General features: G+C 41.8%; 1 protein-coding gene across 1 annotated transcript; it reads left to right on the top strand.

Annotated features, from left to right (window-relative positions):
• Nucleotides 1-7,643: 7,643 nt before the first annotated feature.
• LOC106584607 (ras-related and estrogen-regulated growth inhibitor-like protein) lies at nucleotides 7,644-15,734 on the top strand. The gene is made up of 5 exons (XM_014170080.3): nucleotides 7,644-7,907; nucleotides 11,245-11,301; nucleotides 13,188-13,261; nucleotides 14,295-14,443; nucleotides 15,197-15,734. Exons 1-5 carry the CDS (start codon nucleotides 7,856-7,858, stop codon nucleotides 15,480-15,482), a joined length of 618 nt encoding a protein of 205 aa, XP_014025555.1. The 5' UTR covers nucleotides 7,644-7,855; the 3' UTR covers nucleotides 15,483-15,734.
• Nucleotides 15,735-17,876: the final 2,142 nt, after the last annotated feature.

The raw sequence follows: 17,876 nt of genomic DNA, 5'->3' as shown, positions 1-17,876 counted from the left end.
GCCGGAACGGAGCAAATGGAATGGCATCAAACATCTGGAAACCATGTGTTTGATGTATTTCATACCATTCTACTGATTCCGCTCCAGCCATTACCACGAGCCCATTCCCCCCAATTAAGTTATCACCAACCTCCTGTGGTTGACAACAAGGTTAGAAGTTTTCTACCATCCTTGAAAGTTTCATTTCGGTTGGATACAGGACGGGCCCAGGAATATTATTCAGCTTTTTTATAATTTGTGTCTCATTCATTACAAAATGGCCAATATTTAACTGGCAGATTAATGAACATGCAAGGGAAAATACTATAAAGGAAGTAATTTCTAATCAAGGGCTGCTTGAACTGTCCTCTCCCTAATATCTGTGCCACAGAAATCTTTAATTACATATCGTTATCCTCATAATATCCTACAGAACACCCTGACCAAGACATGGACTTGGATCAACATTACAGCACAACAAAGACCAATTCAAGTTCAAATGAGGCGGAGCCAAAGGAATATCAATTCAATTAATATTTCATTAATTAGTTATTTCACTCCATGCCCAGTATTTGAACTTCGAGAGAATAAGTATGTCAAAGTCTGCCTTATGCCCAAATTTGGGAATCTAACTCGGCAAGAGGAGAGAACATTATCCATCACACCATGAGAAAAAGAGTGAGGCATGTCAAATGATGTCATTTGACCTGTAGTCTTCATTCCTATAGTGTACTTCAGCTATCTAGGCTATATGCCCTGTCTGAAATATATTCTTTGGTTAAAGTAATGCGCAGTATGTATTCAGTTTCACTTAGTTTGCCTTGTGCTGTTCATACCTTTGTTGTTTTTATTCATATTACAACTTTATAAGGTAACTGAGCTGGATGTAAGTGGAAAATATTGCTGGTATAGAAGACATTACAAAATAAACCGTTGATTACCCAGATTTAGTGGATTTAGGATTATAACTAATGCAATTGAAATGTATCATTGTTACATTTGCTAAATTGGCTCCTCTGAGGTCATAAAACACTTGGTACCTAATGATCATTTAGTTGATCTGTAAAGTGCTTTTCAAACATTAAGCTACACACAATGCTCTGATAGCACTCACCCCAATGATGCACTATGCTCTTGCCATTTGGGGTCAGAATGCTCACCACTACTATATGTTAGTAATGAACCTCTCCTCCACCTACAGTGCTGGAGAAGCATATGGGCTTATCCCTAATTTCACCATGGGCACTTTACCATTCTGTCTCAGCCCCATGAGACATTCTTATGACACAGACGTTATGTAATACCATGAAGGGCTGCGTTACCCCTTAAACCATACTGAGAGCTGGAAAGAGCCCTTTCAATGTGTGTTGAGTGGGTTTATACTGCGACTTAGAGGGAGTTAGTTGGAGGGAAGGAGTGCATGAGATGATGACCTGTACACTGTAGCTAAGTGAGTTTGATGTTTTTTTGGAGTATGTGACATTGACTCTTGCGCAGTAGTGATATACAGCCACGTGTGGGTCCATTTGGTCAGATTAAAAGTTTTATACTGTTATGAATGGCTGAGTCTGGCAGCATGTGTTTTATTTTTCATCAGTGGTGGAATATTTCTTTTCATTAAGAAGATTTTGAGATGTGAGGATGAGAGGCGACAGAAGAATGCAGTCTTATTCTCGGGTTTACTTGCTTTTATCTACTGCACATTTTATCTCTCCATCCTCAATCTAACTGGCTGTTTTTAATCAAAGAAGATGTGTGGCAGCCCTTCTCTTTTTTGTTTATAGGATAGAGACAGAGTGGAAAGGTAAGAGAAAATACTGAAATGGCAATAAGGTGGATTTAAACCCATGCTGAAGTGGTGTTTATGTGCTCCAGAGACAGCAGTTTAGACCACTAGACCACCCCAGGCCACATCAGGAGACTTTAAGTACAGGTCAGATCTGTGGCATTATAAGTGTATGGGGTTATGTTGCTTTGAGAAGAAGTGTTCTTACACTATTTATCAGTGTAATATGTTGGAGATGACTCATCACAGAATTGCAATTAGATTACATTTCATAAATCAATGAAATTATACACGGTATGTATAACACAGTGTATTATCAAATCTATTTATCACAAAGTGCTCAACAGCAAACTGGGCCTACGAGGAACCTGATGTAACAGTCTGAAAAGGCCAAACTCCTTGACAGGATCCCCGTCCTCCTCTGGATGACTGTAGAGGATCAGGCCAGACAGTGGACGGTAACTCTGTCCTCCTCTGGATGACTGTAGAGGATCAGGCCAGACAGTGGACAGAAACTCTGTCCTCCTGTGGATGACTGTAGAAGATCAGGCCAGACAATGGACGGTAACTCTGTCCTCCTCTGGATGACTGTAGAAGATCAGGCCAGACAATGGACGGTAACTCTGTCCTCCTCTGGATGACTGTAGAAGATCAGGCCAGACAATGGACGGTAACTCTGTCCTCCTCTGGATGACTGTAGAAGATCAGGCCAGACAATGGACGGTAACTCTGTCCTCCTCTGGATGACTGTAGAAGATCAGGCCAGACAATGGACGGTAACTCTGTCCTCCTCTGGATGACTGTAGAAACCCAGTCCTTCTCTGGATGACTAGAATAATAGGCCAGACAATTGACAGGAACCCCGTCCTTCTCTGGATGACTGTAGAATATTAGGCCAGACAGTTGACAAGAACCCCATCCTCCTCTGGATGACAGTAGAAGATTAGCCCAGACAGTTGTCCATGAAGGACAATTATTAAAAGGACATTCTGGAATTTGTACATACAGTTGAAGTCGGAAGTTTACATACACCTTAGCCAAATACATTTAAACTCAGTTATTCACAATTCCTGACATTTAATCCTAGTAAAAATTCCCTGTCTTAGGTCAGTTAGGATCACCACTTTATTTTAAAAATATGAAATGTCAGAATAATAGTAGAGGGAATGATACCTGACTTGTGGAGGTCTACAATTTGTTGTCTGAGGTCTTGGCTGATTTCTTTTGATTTTCCCATGATGTCAAGCAAAGAGGCACTGAGTTTGAAGGTAGGCCTTGAAATACATCCACAGGTACACCTTCAATCGATTATGTCAATTAGCCTATCAGAAGCTTCTAAATGTCACGTTCTGACCAGTAAAGGGGTTATTTGTTATTATAGTTTGGTCAGGACGTGGCAGGGGGTGTTTGTTTTATGTGGTTCGGGGTTTGTTGGGCTATGTGTTTATGTAGAGGGGTGTTTGTTTAGAGTGTTCCGGGGTTTTGGTTAATGTTCTAGGTTAGTATATTTCTATGTTCTAGTTTAGTCTTTCTATTTCTATGTTTAGTTGATGGTGTTGACCTTCAATTGGAAGCAGCTGCTCTTCATTGCTTCTAATTGAAGGTCTTATTTAAGGGGGGTTTTTTGTCATGGGATTTGTGGGTAGTTGTCTCCTTGTGTAGTGTCCGAGCACATGACATGACATGACATGACATGACATGACATGACATGACATGACGACATGACATGACATGACATGCGACATGACATTTAGTGTTCGTTCGTTGTGTTTGTATGCGTGTTTGTTTTTTCTTTCTTTTTACCAATTAAAGATTTTGAGTATACACGTTCCCGCTGCACCTTGGTCCAATCATTACGACACAGGTTACACTAAAGCCAATTTTCCAAGCTGTTTAAACTTCTGACCCACTGGAATTGTGATACAGTGAATTATAATTGAAATAATCTGTCTGTAAACAATTGTTGGAAAAAATACTATAGTGTATATATATAAACTATAGTTTGTCAACAATAAATTTGTGGAGTGGTTGAAAAAGGAGTTTTAATGACTCCAACCTAAGTGTATATAAACTTCCAACTTCAACTGTTCAACTTTTGACTTTTAAATGAATAATATACAGTTGAAGTCGGAAGTTTAAATACACTTAGGTTGGAGTCATTAAAACTCGTTCATCTGTACAAACAATAGTACGCAAGTATATACACCACGGGACCACGCAGCCGTCGTACCGCTCAGGAAGGAGATGCGTTCTGCCTCCCAGAGATGAATGTACCTTGGTGCGAAAAGTGCAACTCAATCCCAGAACAACAGCAAAGGACCTTGTGAAGATGCTGGAGGAAACAGGTACAAAAGTATCTATATCCACAGTAAAACGAGTCCTATATCGTCATAACCTGAAAGGCTGCTCGGCAAGGAAGAAGCCACTGCTCCAAAACCACCATAAAAAAGCCAGACTACGGTTTGCAACTGCACATTTATTTGTTTAATTTATTTATTTCACCTTTATTTAACCAGGTAGGCTAGTTGAGGACAAGTTCTCATTTACACCTGCGACCTGGCCAAGATAAAGCAAAGCAGTGCAACACAAACAACAACACAGAGTTACACATGGAATAAACAAACATGCAGTCAATAATACAATCGAAAAAGTCTATATACAGTATGTGCAAATGAGGTAGGATAAGGGAGGTAAGGCAATAAATAGGCCATAGTGGTGAAATAATTACAATGTAGCAATTAAATACTGGAGTGATAGATGTGCAGAAGATGAGTGTGCAAGTAGAGATACTGGGGTGCAAAGGAGCAAAATAAATAACAGTATGGGGGATGAGGTAGTTGGATGGGCTATTTACAGATGGGCTATGTACAGGTGCAGTGATCTGTGAAAGTTAGTGAGGGAGATATGAGTCTCCAGCTTCAGTGATTTTTGCAGTTCGTTCCAGTCATTGGCAGCAGAGAACTGGAAGGAAAGGCGGCCAAAGGAGGAATTGGCTTTGGCGGTGAGAAGTGAGATATACCTTCTGGAGCGTGTGCTACGGGTGGGTGCTGCTATGGTGACCAGTGAGCTGAGATAAGGCGGAGCTTTACCTAGCAAAGACTTATAGATGACCTGGAGCCAGTGGGTTTGGCGACGAATATGAAGCGAGGGCCAGCCGACGAGAGCATACAGGTTGCAGTGGTGGGTATTATATGGGGCTTTGGTAACAAAATGGATGGCTCTGTGATAGACTGCATCCAATTTGCTGGGTAGAGCGTTGGAGGCTATTTTGTAAATGACATCACCGAAGTCAAGGATCGGTAGGATAGTCAGTTTTACGAGGGCATGTTTGGCAGCATGAGTGAAGGATGCTTTGTTGCGAAGTAGGAAGCCGATTCCAGATGAAATTTTGGATTGGAGATGCTTAATGTGAGTCTGGAAGGAGAATTTACAGTCTAACCAGACACCTAGGTATTTGTAGTTGTCGACATATTCTAAGTCAGAAACGTCCAGAGTAGTGATGCAGGATGGGCGGGCAGCATGCATTTAGTTTTACTTGCACTTAAGAGCAGTTGGAGGCTACGGAAGGAGAGTTGTATGGCATGGAAGCTCGTATGGAGGTTAGTTAACACAGTGTCCGAAGAATTGCCACATGGGGACAAAGATCGAAATTTTTGGAGAAATTTCCTCTCGTCTGATGAAACAAAATTAGAACTGTTTGGCCATAATGACCATCGTTATGTTTGGAGAAAAAAGGGGGAGGCTTGCAAGCCGAAGAACACTATCCCAACCTCGAACCACGGTGGTGGCATCATCATGTTGTGTGGGTGCTTTGCTGCAGGAGGGACCGGTGCGCTTCACGAAATAGATGGCATCATAGGGGTGGAAAATTATGTGGATATATTGAAGCGACATCTGAAGTCATCAGTCAGGAAGTTAAAGCTTGGTCGCAAATGGGTCTTCTAAATGGACAATGACCCTAAGCATACTTCCAAAGTTGTGGCGAAATGGCTTAAGGACAACAAAGTCAAGGTATTGGAGTGGCCATCACAAAGCCCTGACCTCAAGCCTATAGAAAATGTGTGGGGCAGAACTGAAAAAGCGTGTGTGAGCAAGGAGGCCTACAAACCTGACTCAGTTACACCAGCTCTGTCAGGAGGAATGGGCCAAAATTCACCCATCTTATTGTGGGAAGCTTGTGGAAGGCTACCCGAAACATTTGACCCAAGTTAAATAATTTAAAGTCAATGCTACCAAATACTAATTGAGTGTATGTAAACTTTTGACCCACTGGGAATGTGATGAAAAAAATAAAAGCTGTAATAAATAATTCTCTCTACTATTATTCTGACATTTCACATTCTTAAAATAGACTGGTGATCCTAACTGACCTAAGACAGGGAAATTTTACCCGGATTAAATGTCAGGAATTGTGAAAACTGAGTTTAAATGTATTTGGCTAAGGTGTATGTAAACTTCCGACTTCAACTGTATACGCCTCATAGTTATCCTGTCTTACCCCAACAGAAACCAAACTATAAGTTTATTTTACTCCATTGTTTGTAAACAATGACATTGTATAGCTTAAACAATAATTTTGATCTCATGGATGATCAGCCTTTGCATCCCATAAATCAATCTATGAATTATTGTGTGGTTACATTTATCTATCTCTATCCTTCAGCTTTTTGCCCAAAATAAATGAATGCAGTGACCCCTTTGTTGTCGTTTGTATCTCAGATTGCACCTTTAAAGATAATGAAGCAGAACATGTCCCGTCCTCATTTCATCCCTAACTCATTGCAATGTGGTAGCACTTATGTCTCCTCATGTGAGGTCAGCCCCTCTGTATACAATTTGAAGTGAGATTCCATTTGAAGAGCAAATCCATATTTTAGTAAACATTTCAAAAGCCCTTTGTGTCTGAATGGAGTACCACGCAATACGGCTGCTAAGGATCAACATGCCGTGGCTATGTTATTATTTTCGATTCTAGAATTGCTCGCATTTAACCTAACTTTAAACCAGTTAAACAGTGCTGTTTCAGTTTTCCCAAACAGTGTTATCCTAGGTTAACACAGCCAAGGGAGAACAGGCCATTTTGACAGGCTGGGGTACAAGTTAAGGCTTTCTTCTGGAAGTGGGCCAGTGGCTTTACACTCAACAGATACAATAAGATCAAATTAAATCGGATTGGAATGGGGCACAAAGGCCCTGCACAAGCAAAAGAAGGTTAGGGGATAAAATGGCAGACATTTCTATAATATTGCATTTCTTGGCTGGTGTTAGGCTACCGTCTATGAAATTGAGGTTAAGGATGATGGAATGGCTACACGTGCCACATTTTGTGTGGTGGGAAGCTGAGGAGATGGATTGTTTGACATCTCATCCAAAACAGAGTATGTCAGAGTATGATCGATGTTTTGATACAGAGTATTGATGTCATACAGTATTAATCCAGGACTTTGCCAGTAGCATGGCCACTAGCAACTCACCACCGGAACTTCTTCAATGTGTGCACTGTAGATTGTATGTAATGAATGTATTTATTTGTATGCACCATGAAGTACAACTAAATACATTACAGTATGTGAACAGTAATGCTATAGGTGAATAGGGGGAGGGAGCTGCACTTCAAAACAATGAAACCATGTAGAGAACATTCACCCAAGGGGAAAAAGCAAACATCACATGGTGAAAAGAGGCATAGAATACTGTACAGCCGGAGATGGAAGCATAAAGAGAGGAAAGAAAATATTCACTTACTTCAGTGACCTTGAAGTAACCTCCACCTTAGTGAGAGGAAAGACGGAGAGGAGAGAAAGAAACAGACAGAGACAGACAGAGGACAGAGAGTAAAAGATTGAAAAAGGCAGACAAAAGGAGAGAGCTAGGAATTAAGAGTGGGAAAGAGATAATGGAGAGTGAGAGAAGAAGAGGGGTGTGCGTCTTGTGAGAGGGAAGCATTTGTGAAACCACTCTTTGAAGGGGCAGTCCACACTCTGTTGCTCTCACGACCAAAAGGCATGTTAGTGTGCGAAAGCTAACCAGCTAACAGCACTGCACAGGACTGGACCAGAGTGAGATCAGAGGAGAGAAATCAAGAGCGACATGAACGACATCAAACTGGCCCTGCTGGGCAGTGAGGGCGCTGGGAAATCAGGTGAGAGATCCACCGGAGAGCAGAGAAATCTCTAGGTCAGATAGAGACACTGTGCCTGGAGGGAGGGGAATATATGGTAGTCTATATGCAGAGGGGGGGTAATCTACTAATCAATCTTCTAAAGAGAAACAAGTTCAAGATCAAAGTCATACAAGTACACACCTGTATGTATGTGGGAGCATGTAAATAATGGTTTCATCATACATCATTTGGAGGACTACACAACATTTCATCACGTGGCTTCAAATTGACTTTGATATGATGGTTATTATGGTTATAACTCTATTTCTTGAACTGCATTTGTATTTGTATTTGTATTTATTATGGATTTTACTGACACAAAAGATCCCACCATGTCGAATGAACAAATTATCGGTCGACATTTATGAAGTTACACCGAAACTTCCTGTTTCCATCACAGCTGTTATTGTTTTTATACAGTATGACTTTACTCGCATACAAACTGTGGATGGAACCGTGGTTACTGTGGTGGTACCCTAAAATGCAAATTTGTACCATAATCATTATCATATTTATGTTTAAATATCTGTGATTTTGCATTGATTCATTAATGTTATGATACATAAACTTAAATAACATGAATTTTTCTAAACAAATCAATACGGTTGGATTTTTTGCACCCGTTACTGAAATGGTTGTTCCAGTTTAAATGGCTTAGTTAGTCTCTTCACATTGTCCCTGAACCTGGAAGTCAGTGAATGCAGGTTGCTGGTAAATAATAATTCCAACTGTTGGATAGTCTAACTCTGGCTGGATTCCAAAAGGAATTACATATCCCTTTGCAAGCTAGCACAGTGTGAATTGCAGGTAGGTTTGCAAAATTCTGGAAACTTTTCCATGGTTGGAACTGGGCCAGAATAAGCAGGAAATGTAAAAAATTACTGCAATCTGACGTGGCCTTTAAACCATGAGTTTCAGCATACTGTATTAGGGTAAGCATAGACCCTCAAAATAAAGCCTTATGAGATGTATTTTGTTATAATTACTTAAATTTGAATGACAAAATTCACCTAGGACCTCGCTCGGTTAAGGCCACAGGGCTAAACATTTCTCTGTCATTAACAAATACAGTAATGGGTGGTAACTCTACAATTCACTCGAAAAGGCAAGGCACACTGGGAAATTATATTGGAGGCGTGGCTTAATGGCTTTCCGTTAGTTATTTTTGGCCACCCGTGAGTCAAAGTGTTGTGCCACTTTAAGTAGTCTATGGCAGAGGTAAACATTTTTGTCACTTACAAAGAACAAATAACTTTTTATTGTGGTTCTACCCTATAAAGGCTAAATGTACATTTTCTAAATGCATACTTTTGTACCTGTGGACTATATGTAAGAAAGGTACTATCTGAGGTATGAACAAGGGTACAATCATGTTGCTATAACTAAAGGCTCAAAGGATGACCTTACAGGGTACCACCCCAGTGACAAGTGTTTAAGAAAAAATCTAATCCTTTATTTCTAAGAGTGTATGTGGGAGCATGTAAATAAATGTTTAATCTCACTGTTAGTCATAATTTGTCCCACAATGTGATAATATATGGGAGACCCATTCAGATATGGAGGGGAGTGTGGTCTGAGAAAACAAATCCGTTATGAGGGGTCAATCAGTGTAACTCTTCATTATGAGTATTTAGTCTCATATAGTACTGGATATGCAGAATGACCCTTGATCAAATATATGGCTGTACACAATGAATGGAAAAGCATCACTTAATATCTCCAGATATGAATGTAATAAATATATCTCCAGATATGAATGTAAAAAATATATCCCAAGATATGAATGTAATAAATATATCTCCAGATATGAATGTAAAAAATATATCCCAAGATATGAATGTAATAAATATAGCTCCAGGTATGAATGTAATAAATATAGCTCCAGATATGAATGTAATAAATATATCCCCAGATATGAATTTAATAAATATAGCTCCAGATATGAATGTAATAAATATAGCTCCAGATATGAATGTAATAGGGAAATAAAATATTTCAGTGAATACTAATGACAATGATCACAATCTTTATTATGTGCATCAGCTTCTCTGAGGGACTTGTGAGTGAAAGAAACCCCATGTATTTTCCACAATAAATCAATTGAAATTAACTTGGGAGGGACAGTGACTGTACAGTCGTTTTTCATTGTCTGGACTTGAGGGAGGCAGGGGGACTCATTAAGAGTCTTGTGGCTGCATGGTGTCCTGTTTGGTAAATATCAGTATTCAGTGAGTCACTGCAGCCTTCGGGGCCCAGAGCCCATTAGTGCACACCGTAGCAAAACGTTTTGCAATGGAAAATGTTTTTCAATGAAAACAATTGTTTCTTATTGGACAAGTGCAGGTTAGCCCCTCCCTGTTGCAGGCCATTTTCTTCCGTTTGGTGCCTAGTGAATACGACCCTGGTATATGTGTTTAATAAAACAGCAGGGTGTACCATTCCCCCTGGCACACTGCACTGCAGAGTGTTTTCTGTGGAGATGCACCGACTGTGCTGTGAGGCTAGAAGCCCAGAGACTGCAGGGATCTGTGTGTGAGTGTGACAGTGAGTGTATGAGGGAGAGTGCTGCCATTAAGTTACTGTACACTTTACAGGAAATGTTTTACATTGTAGGTGTGTATCGGTCTGTTTCTGTGTTTCTGCCAGTATGTGTGTGTGTGCTTGCGTGTGTGCATTTGTGTGTGTGTGTGTGTGTGTGTGTGTGTGTGTGTGTGTGTGTGTGTGTGTGTGTGTGTGTGTGTGTGTGTGTGTGTGTGTGTGTGTGTGTGTGTGTGCGCGTGTGCATTACTGTATGTGTGTGTATGAGCATGTGTGTGTGCAAGTGGACTGGAGTGCTTCAACCAGAGCTCAGTAAAACTCAACCTGGGGCTTCAATTGAGTCTGACGGCTGTGACCTCATCTCTCACAGAGAGGGTAGTGTGTTCAGAATCTGGAAAGGGAGAACGAGCAGAAATAGCCAATTTTGCTTGCCAAATATGCACACATCCCTCGAGGTAAACCCATCCAGGCCAAACCTTTCATGTGTGAGGTTAGATGAAACCCCTGATTCCTCAGGCTTTTGGCACCCTCATCAAGCCTGCACCCTCACCAAGCCTGCGTCCCAAATGACACCCACCTTATAAAGTGCACTACTATTGACCAGGGCCCATAGGGATCAGGTAGGGCCCATAGGGATCAGGTCAATAGTAGTGAACACACTGTAAATAGGGAGCCATTTGGGACACAACCTCAGCCTGAGGGATCATATGAAAATACATTTTCCTCCACTGGACAAACTGTAACCTTGTTTTCTTTTTCATTCGCCGATTTCCTCCAGCTGTCCTGGTGCGGTTTCTGACCAAGCGCTTCATCGGGGAGTACGCCTCCAACACTAGTAGGTGCTCCACACAGGCCCACAGTCCCATGATATCATGGCCATAGTGTTGTTCACATACTGCATCAGTGGAGCAAAGTATCACAGATACACTACCGTTCAAAGGTTTGGGGTCACTTAGAAATGTCCTTGTTTTCCATGAAAATATACATGAAATTAGTTGCAAAATGAATAGGAAATATAGTCAAGATGTTGACAAGGTAATAAATAATTATTTTTAATTGAAATAATAATTGTGTCCTTCAAACTTTGCTTCGTCAAAGAATCCTCCATTTGCAGCAATTACAGCCTTCCAGACCTTTGGCATTCTAGTTGTCAATTTGTTGAGGTAATCTGAAGAGATTTCACCCCATGCTTCCTGAAGCTCCTCTCACAAGTTGGATTGGCTTTATGGGCACTTCTTACGTACCATACGGTCAAGCTGCTCCCACAACAGCTCAATACGGTTGAGATCCGGTGACTATGCTGGCCACTCCATTATAGACAGAATACCAGCTGACTGCTTCTTCCCTAAATAATTATTGCATAGTTTGGAGCTGCGCTTTGGGTCATTGTCCTGTTGTAGGAGGAAATTGGTTCCAATTAAGCGCTGTCCACAGGGTATGGCATGGCGTTGCAAAATGGAGTGATGGTCTTCCTTCTCCAAGATCCCTTTTACCCTGTACAAATCTCCCACTTTACCACCACCAAAGCACCCCCAGACCATCACATTGCCTCCACCATGCTTGACAGATGGCGTCAAGCACTCCTCCAGCATCTTTTCATTTTTTCTGCGTCTCATGAATGTTCTTCTTTGTGATCCGAACACCTCAAACTTACATTTGTCTGTCCATAACACTTTTTTCCAATCTTCCTCTGTCCAGTGTCTGTGTTCTTTTTCCCATCTTAATATTCTATTTTTATTGGCCAGTCTGAGATATGGCTATTTCTTTGCAACACTGCCTAGAAGGCCAGCATCCCGGAGTCGCCTCTCCACTGTTGACGTTGAGACTGGTGTTTTGCGGATACTATTTAATGAAGCTGCCAGTTGAGAACTTGTGAGGCGTCTGTTTCTCAAACTAGACACTCTAATGTACTTGTCCTCTTGCTCAGTTGTGCACCGGGACCGCCTACTCCTCTTTCTATTCTGGTTAGAGCCAGTTTGCGCTGTTCTGTGAAGGGGGTAGTACACAGTGTTGTACGAGATTTTCAGTTTATTGGCAATTTCTAGCATGGAATAGCCTTCATTTCTCAGAACACGAATAGACTGACGAGTTTCAGATGAAAGTCTTTGTTTCTGGTCATTTTTAGCCTGTAATCGAACCCCCAAATGCTGATGCTCCCGATACTCAACTAGTCTAAAGAAGGCCAGTTTTATTGCTTCTTTAATCAGAACAACAGTTTTCAGCTGTGCTAACATAATTGCAAAAGGGTTTTCTAATGATCAATTAGCCTTTTATGATAAACTGTGCCATTGGAACACAGGAGTGATGGTTGCTGATAATGGTCCTCTGTACTCCTATGTAGATATTCCATGAAAAATGACTATTGTAGCTGGAAACGGCAGATTTACAACATTAACAATGTCTACACTGTATTTCTGATCAATTTGATGTTATTTTAATGGACCAAAAATGTGCTTTTCTTTCAAAAACAAGGACATTTCTAAGTGACCCCAAACTTTTGAACGGTAGTGTATGTGCAGTGGCATCTCAACACCAATCAATGTTTATCAAATATTATTATCCATCTTCCTAATTATGGTGTAGAAATTACACCTGTGCTTCTTGTTCTTAAAGCAATCACTGCACATCAATGTAATACATGCAAACACATGTATGTACCCTGTACTGGTAAATAGGGTTAGTTTACTCACAGGTTTCTAATGGATATCTTCTCTGTTCTAGATTCACTGTATCGTAAAAGACTATCCATTGACGGTAGACAGCTGAATCTGGAGGTGTTTGACCCATGCTCTCAGGTACAACAGAAAATCTCCAAACAGCAGTATTTTAACAAAACAAAAAAACCCTGTCATAGCGTTTGGGTAACGTTATTGTAACATTGTTGAAACATTGTGCATCAATGGTAGACAGCTGAACCTGGAGGTGTTCGACCCTTGCTCTCAGGTACAACAGAATACAACATAGGCCAAATCTTCCTAAACAACACCTGTCACAACATTGGGGTAGCGTTGTACCGCACTTCTGTGACCTGGTTTTCCCCTTGCACAAACCCCAGGAGCAGTCTAATGTTTACTTTCTGCAGGCACATGGACAATCCATACCTTAGAGTTTTAAATCTGATGAGATTTACGAGTGTATCCCAATGCAGTGAGTGCCAATGAGTCTGCCTTTGAAGAAAGAAAGCCATACAAGCTGTTCTGTGCGTAGCCAACCAGGCCAGAGACCTCAGAGGGTTTTTACTACAAAGTTCTGCTTTATTGGAACACCCTGAGGCTGAGGCCCAGAGGGGGAAAGGCCAATCTATTGTACTTCTCTGCTAAAGCTCACTGTAAGCCAAGACCTAAGAGGAATGCTACAGTGGCTTTAGATGCATTGTCCCATGGCTCGATCTTTACGGCCTCCACCTTCATAAAGAAAAGCCATGATGTCATTAAAGAGAGAAACAGAGAGAGGTTGGTGTGAGCCTGGAATGTTCACTGCTCTGCAGCACCTGTAGCCAAGGGGTACGGCGTGTGAAAGAGCTACTTGTCATTTGCCATATACACCACGGTCACTGTTTTGATACAGGACTGATTTCATCTTATTTAACCTAAAAATGATTCATGCGGAGATTGTATGAGATGCATAGAATGAATCTTGAGAGAAAACGTCAGTACATTTTTAGAGAATTTAAGAAGAACACATCATAATCATGTTCATTAATGAAAATGTATGTTTCTTATTAGATCAGATAGTCCCTCCCTTGTTTCAGTCCGTTCTCTTCTGTTTTGTGTCTAATGAACACGTCTCAGTGTTGAGCTACCTAACTGTGGCAGTGTTGTTTGACAGGGAACTGAGGCTAGGTGTATACTGGAGGAGCCGGTGGACTGGGCTGATGGCTTTGTGGTGGTGTACAACATCAGCGACCGAACATCCTTCATCAATGCTGAAAACATTCTGCAGCAGATCAGAGAGACACGGATTGAGAACTGCAAAGGGTGAGAGCTCCTCTGAACAGGGAATTACATTTTTGGGAGGCTTGGTGAGAGGCAAAACCATTTGCAGTACCTCTGTTTCTTTTAATAAAAAGAGTGGAAATCCACATGCTTTTCCTATTTTTTTGTTCTTTGTTGGACAGCGCAATGAGATGGGGAGACAGACTGGGTGAATGGCAGAGTTAAAAGTCTCAGGGTGCGTTTTGTAACCCATGCCCAGAGGGACAAGGCATGCATCTTTTCTATAAAGTTTGAATTCTGTGGCACTGGGAAAGAATTTGTCTGGAATAATGCTGTTGATCGTGTTAGGGATTCACCTTATAAAGACTGCATAAACAGACAAGCATTATATCTATAACAGCCAAACAGACTGAGCGAGGGCATGAATCTGGGCCACCCATATACATCAAACTGTCATAGACAAAAACATCTCAGTAAGGCAGTGGGAATGGGCTTAATTTGGATAGAGCAGCATATCTCTGGAGCTCAGTGGTTTGTAATGGCAGGATTTCTAGACCTACAGTAAAAGGCTTGCTTTTTTTTAGTCCCGCCTATTAAAACTAGCCTAAAAACATTAAGAAACCATGTGTGGCATGAAGTCAGTTAGTCGTTGTCATACGCTTTAACTTTTCCCTCATATGAGATGCTAATGCCCCATCTTCTGATACCTGCTCTGATACCTAGTCAAACTAGAAGCACACCTCGATTCTCCAAATGAAAATACACTGACTCTCAGTCTCTGCTTTACTCTGCCAGGGAGGTGGAGGTGCCAGTCTGTCTTGTGGGCAACAAGCAGGACCTGTGCCACGCCCGGCAGGTTTGTGAGGAGGAGGGCCGCTCGCTGGCGCAGGAGAACCGCTGCCTTTTCCAGGAGGTGTCGGCGGCCGAGAGCTACCAGGAGATCGCCAACCTCTTCACCCAGCTCATCAGACAAGTGATGGAGCACCTCAAGTACCGTGCCGACCGACGCCGCTACAGCAGCTCCAAGTCCATGGCCAAGCTCATCAACAACATGTTTGGCAAGAGGAGGAAGTCTGTGTGATATCCCCAGAAAGACTGGCCGGGATTGGCTGAGAGAGACAGAATGGCCTACCTAGGACTACAGTTGGACTCCAATCGTAAGGATAATGGTGAAGAGGATTCCCCTATAAACCCCCCTTTAAAGGCTCAGGGTAGCGGTTTTGATCTTTGATCTCCATAGCTTCTTCACACTGTATCAAATAATTTCTGGGTAACAATAAATTACTTACTTTAATTGTTTTCAGTTACAATGGTCCTCCAAAAATAAAAAATGCTTTTTGCTAACCACAATTTTTCAAGAAATTTCTTCCAAACTGTCTGGGTGTGGTCTAATGCCGCGTTCACGTGCTTGTGGGAACTAGGAAACTCTGAAATTCCTGACTTGCTAGCTGGTTGTAGTTATACATGTGCTGTGTTCAACCAGTTAGCAAGTCTGACATTTGAGTTTCCTAGTTTCGACTAGTACGTGAACGCGGTATAAGACGCTGGGCTGGGGTCGGAAAGAGACAAGTTACCAAGTTAGCAGGGGAAGGGGGAGAATAACCCCAGCCCAGTTGAAATGGCAGGGATTTGTAAGCTTAACACAAGTTCATAATGGCAGAGAGGTTTGAACGTCTCTGTTATTGGTCTATTAAAATCAGTTGGGGGCAAAAAGATCATGCATAACCTGCTGACACAAAGGTCCTGTTGATCATATTTTCAACCATCAACTACTGAGAAGTGACGCTGATTAAAACGTTTATACTTTTACTGTGTTGGTTTCATCAGCTATTTTGTCAGTGTTTTTTTCCCCAAGGTGGATGTAACCATAGAGATAGGAGATGAGTCCATTAACTAACTGGGCTCCCGAGTGGCGCAGCAGTCTAAGGCACTGCATCTCAGTGCTAGAGGAATCACTACTGAACCTGGTTTGATTCCAGGCTGTATCACAACCGGCCGTGATTGGGAGTCCCATAGGGCGGCGCACAATTGGCCCAGCACCGTCCGGGTTAGGGCGTAGGCCGTCATTGTAAATAAGATTTTGTTCTTAACGGACTTGCCAAGTTAAATAAAAAGCTTTATCTGTGCCATTATAGCGTCTGTGACAGCCTCAATGGAGCTGTCCATACTATCTCCATTTTAAAATAGTCCATTTTGTTCATGATTGGCTGATCCCTCCAGGACATGACTCCCACCCACTGAGGCATAATAGGACTGTGTCCAAGATGTTCGACCATATTTTTCAAGGTAATCTACTCACGTTCACATACGATGATTCACGGACCGTCTATATCCGGGTTGCATAAGGTTTGTACAGACCAACATCACATGCGCACTAGCACTCAGTGCGCACAGGGAGCAGGGCGAGCAATGACAACGTCATCAAATCATCCAAAAACATGGCAGACATTGGATGCTGAGAATGGCGGTGGAATGTACTGCAGACGTTTTACAGGATCCTAACCAATTCTGCTATTCGGTTTGTTTTTTTGCGCTGATCTTAACCTGTTTTGCACATAATGTTCGCGCCATCATGTCTTAAGACCAAAAATAGTTCTGGACATCAGAACAGCGATCAGTAACCTCTATTTGGATGAAGATCTCTACTTTAATGAGTCGACGGCACAGGACATACTGCTTACCCTGGACCAGGCTCTAATCCCTGACACTCGGAAAAGAAAGAGATGGCAATATAGAGGCTGACATGCGGGTACTCTGGTGAAACTACAGAGGCAAGTAAATAATCCACCTCTACCCTCTGTTCTATTGGTGAATGTACAGTCACTGGAGAACAAACTGGAATAATATCCTATGTTTCCCAGAAACTTGGCTGAACAAGGACATGGATAATATTCTAGCGGTTTTTCTATGCGTTGGCAGGACAGAATGGCAGTGTTGGGTAAGCTCAAGAGTGGTGATGTGTGTCTCTTTGTTAACAACAGCTGGTGCGCAATCTCTAATATTAAGGAAGTCTCAAGGTTCGGCTCGCCTGACTTAAAATACCTCATAAACTGTAGACCATAATATTTATCAAGAGAGTTTATATCCATATGTTTCATAGCTGTTTATTTACTACCACAAACCGATGCTGGCACTAAGACTGCACTCAACGAGCTGTATAGGGCCATAAGGAAACAAAAATGCACACCCAGATGCGGCACTCCTAGTGGCTGGTGATTTTAATGCAGGAAAACTGAAATCTGTCTACTTAATTTCTACCAGCATGTCACCTGTGCAACTAGAGACTAAAAAAACTCTAGGTTACCTTTACTCCACACACAGAAATACATACAAAGCCGTCCCTCGCCCTCCATTTGGCAAATCTGACCATAACTCTATCCTCCTGATTGCTGCTTACAAGCAAAAACTCAAGCAAGAAGTACCAGTGACGCGCTCAATGCGGAAGTGGTCTGATGAAGTGGATGCTAAGCTGCAG

Source organism: Salmo salar, chromosome 23 (assembly GCF_965601325.2).
Source record: "Salmo salar chromosome 23, fSalSal1, whole genome shotgun sequence".
Classification (NCBI taxonomy): Eukaryota; Metazoa; Chordata; class Actinopteri; order Salmoniformes; family Salmonidae; genus Salmo; species Salmo salar.
This window is presented reverse-complemented; position numbering and strand designations above follow the sequence as displayed.